At 54.5% G+C, this 1,067-nt stretch overlaps 1 protein-coding gene across 1 annotated transcript in view; it reads right to left on the bottom strand.

The window, feature by feature from the left end:
* Nucleotides 1–460, bottom strand: part of nhsa (Nance-Horan syndrome a (congenital cataracts and dental anomalies)) — a 116,570-nt gene extending 116,110 nt beyond the window's left edge. The window contains 1 exon segment of the mRNA XM_080429703.1: nucleotides 1–460. This exon segment is cut by the window's left edge and continues 79 nt beyond it. Coding sequence (XP_080285829.1) covers nucleotides 1–246 — 246 coding nt within the window. The 5' untranslated portion in view covers nucleotides 247–460.
* Nucleotides 461–1,067: the final 607 nt, after the last annotated feature.

Below are 1,067 nucleotides of genomic sequence, written 5' to 3'. Positions count from 1 at the left end.
GCGGCTGGTCGCCACCACCTCGCCCTCCAGCTCCTGGAAGATGGAGCAGGCGTGGCGGGCCAGGTCCGAGAGCTGGCGCAAGGTCCGCGACAGAGCCAGGTTGCTGATGCCCACAAGGTCCTCCTGAGCCTGATCCCCGCCGGACCCCCCTACTACCCCGTCCCCGGCGGAGGAGTCACTATCTGGGGGGATGACCGTGCGTCGGCACAGCCACTGGGGCTCCACGATGCGTTTGGCGAACGGCATGTTGTCGCTGACATGTGGGAGAGAGACCCCTCACCCTTACTAAAGTGTGGGACCCTCCTCCTCACCCAACTGATACCCCCGTGATGAATAAATCCACTTTAAAAAAAGGAAATAGTTCTTCTCGTATAGGTCCTTTTTCTTTTTGTTTTAATCCAATTGGTGTAGCTGGTGGTGTTGTTGCCCCATCCTTTAGCTCTCTGACTGGGGGAAGGAGAGAGAGGACTGTCCGCTCCGGATCAGCTCAGCTGCCTGACTGTCTCTCTGCTAGAGAACTAAGAGGTGGTTTAAAAAAATACAAAGGATCACGCACAAAACCCGGAGCGGATTCACGTGCCTTCCTGGATCCGGACTGGACTGACTCTCTCCCCATGCAGTTGCACTCACACAGCTCCCACACACACACACACACACACACACACACACACACACACACACACACACACACGCCTCACACACACACACACACGCGTCACACACACACACACACACACACACACACACACACACACACACACACACACACACACACACACACACACACGCGCACGCACGCACACACACACACACACACACACACACACACACACACACACACACACACACACACACACACACACACACACACACACACACACACACACGCCAACTGAATAGCCCAGTGCCAGTGGTTCTCAAAGTGGGGTCCGCGGACCCCCAGGGGTCCTTGAGCGAGTTCCAGGGGGTCCCAAGCTAAATGATGGATAGTTAGGGGATTAGGAATCAAATAGATCCTTATTGATTGATTGATTGATGTAGTTCATTTAGACCCTTTAGACCCTTTA

The sequence above is a fragment of the Gymnoscopelus braueri genome (assembly GCF_963280865.1).
Source record: "Gymnoscopelus braueri genome assembly, chromosome: 6".
Taxonomy (NCBI): Eukaryota; Metazoa; Chordata; class Actinopteri; order Myctophiformes; family Myctophidae; genus Gymnoscopelus; species Gymnoscopelus braueri.
The sequence above is the reverse complement of the archived record's forward strand: the minus strand, read 5'-3'. Positions and strand labels throughout refer to the sequence as shown.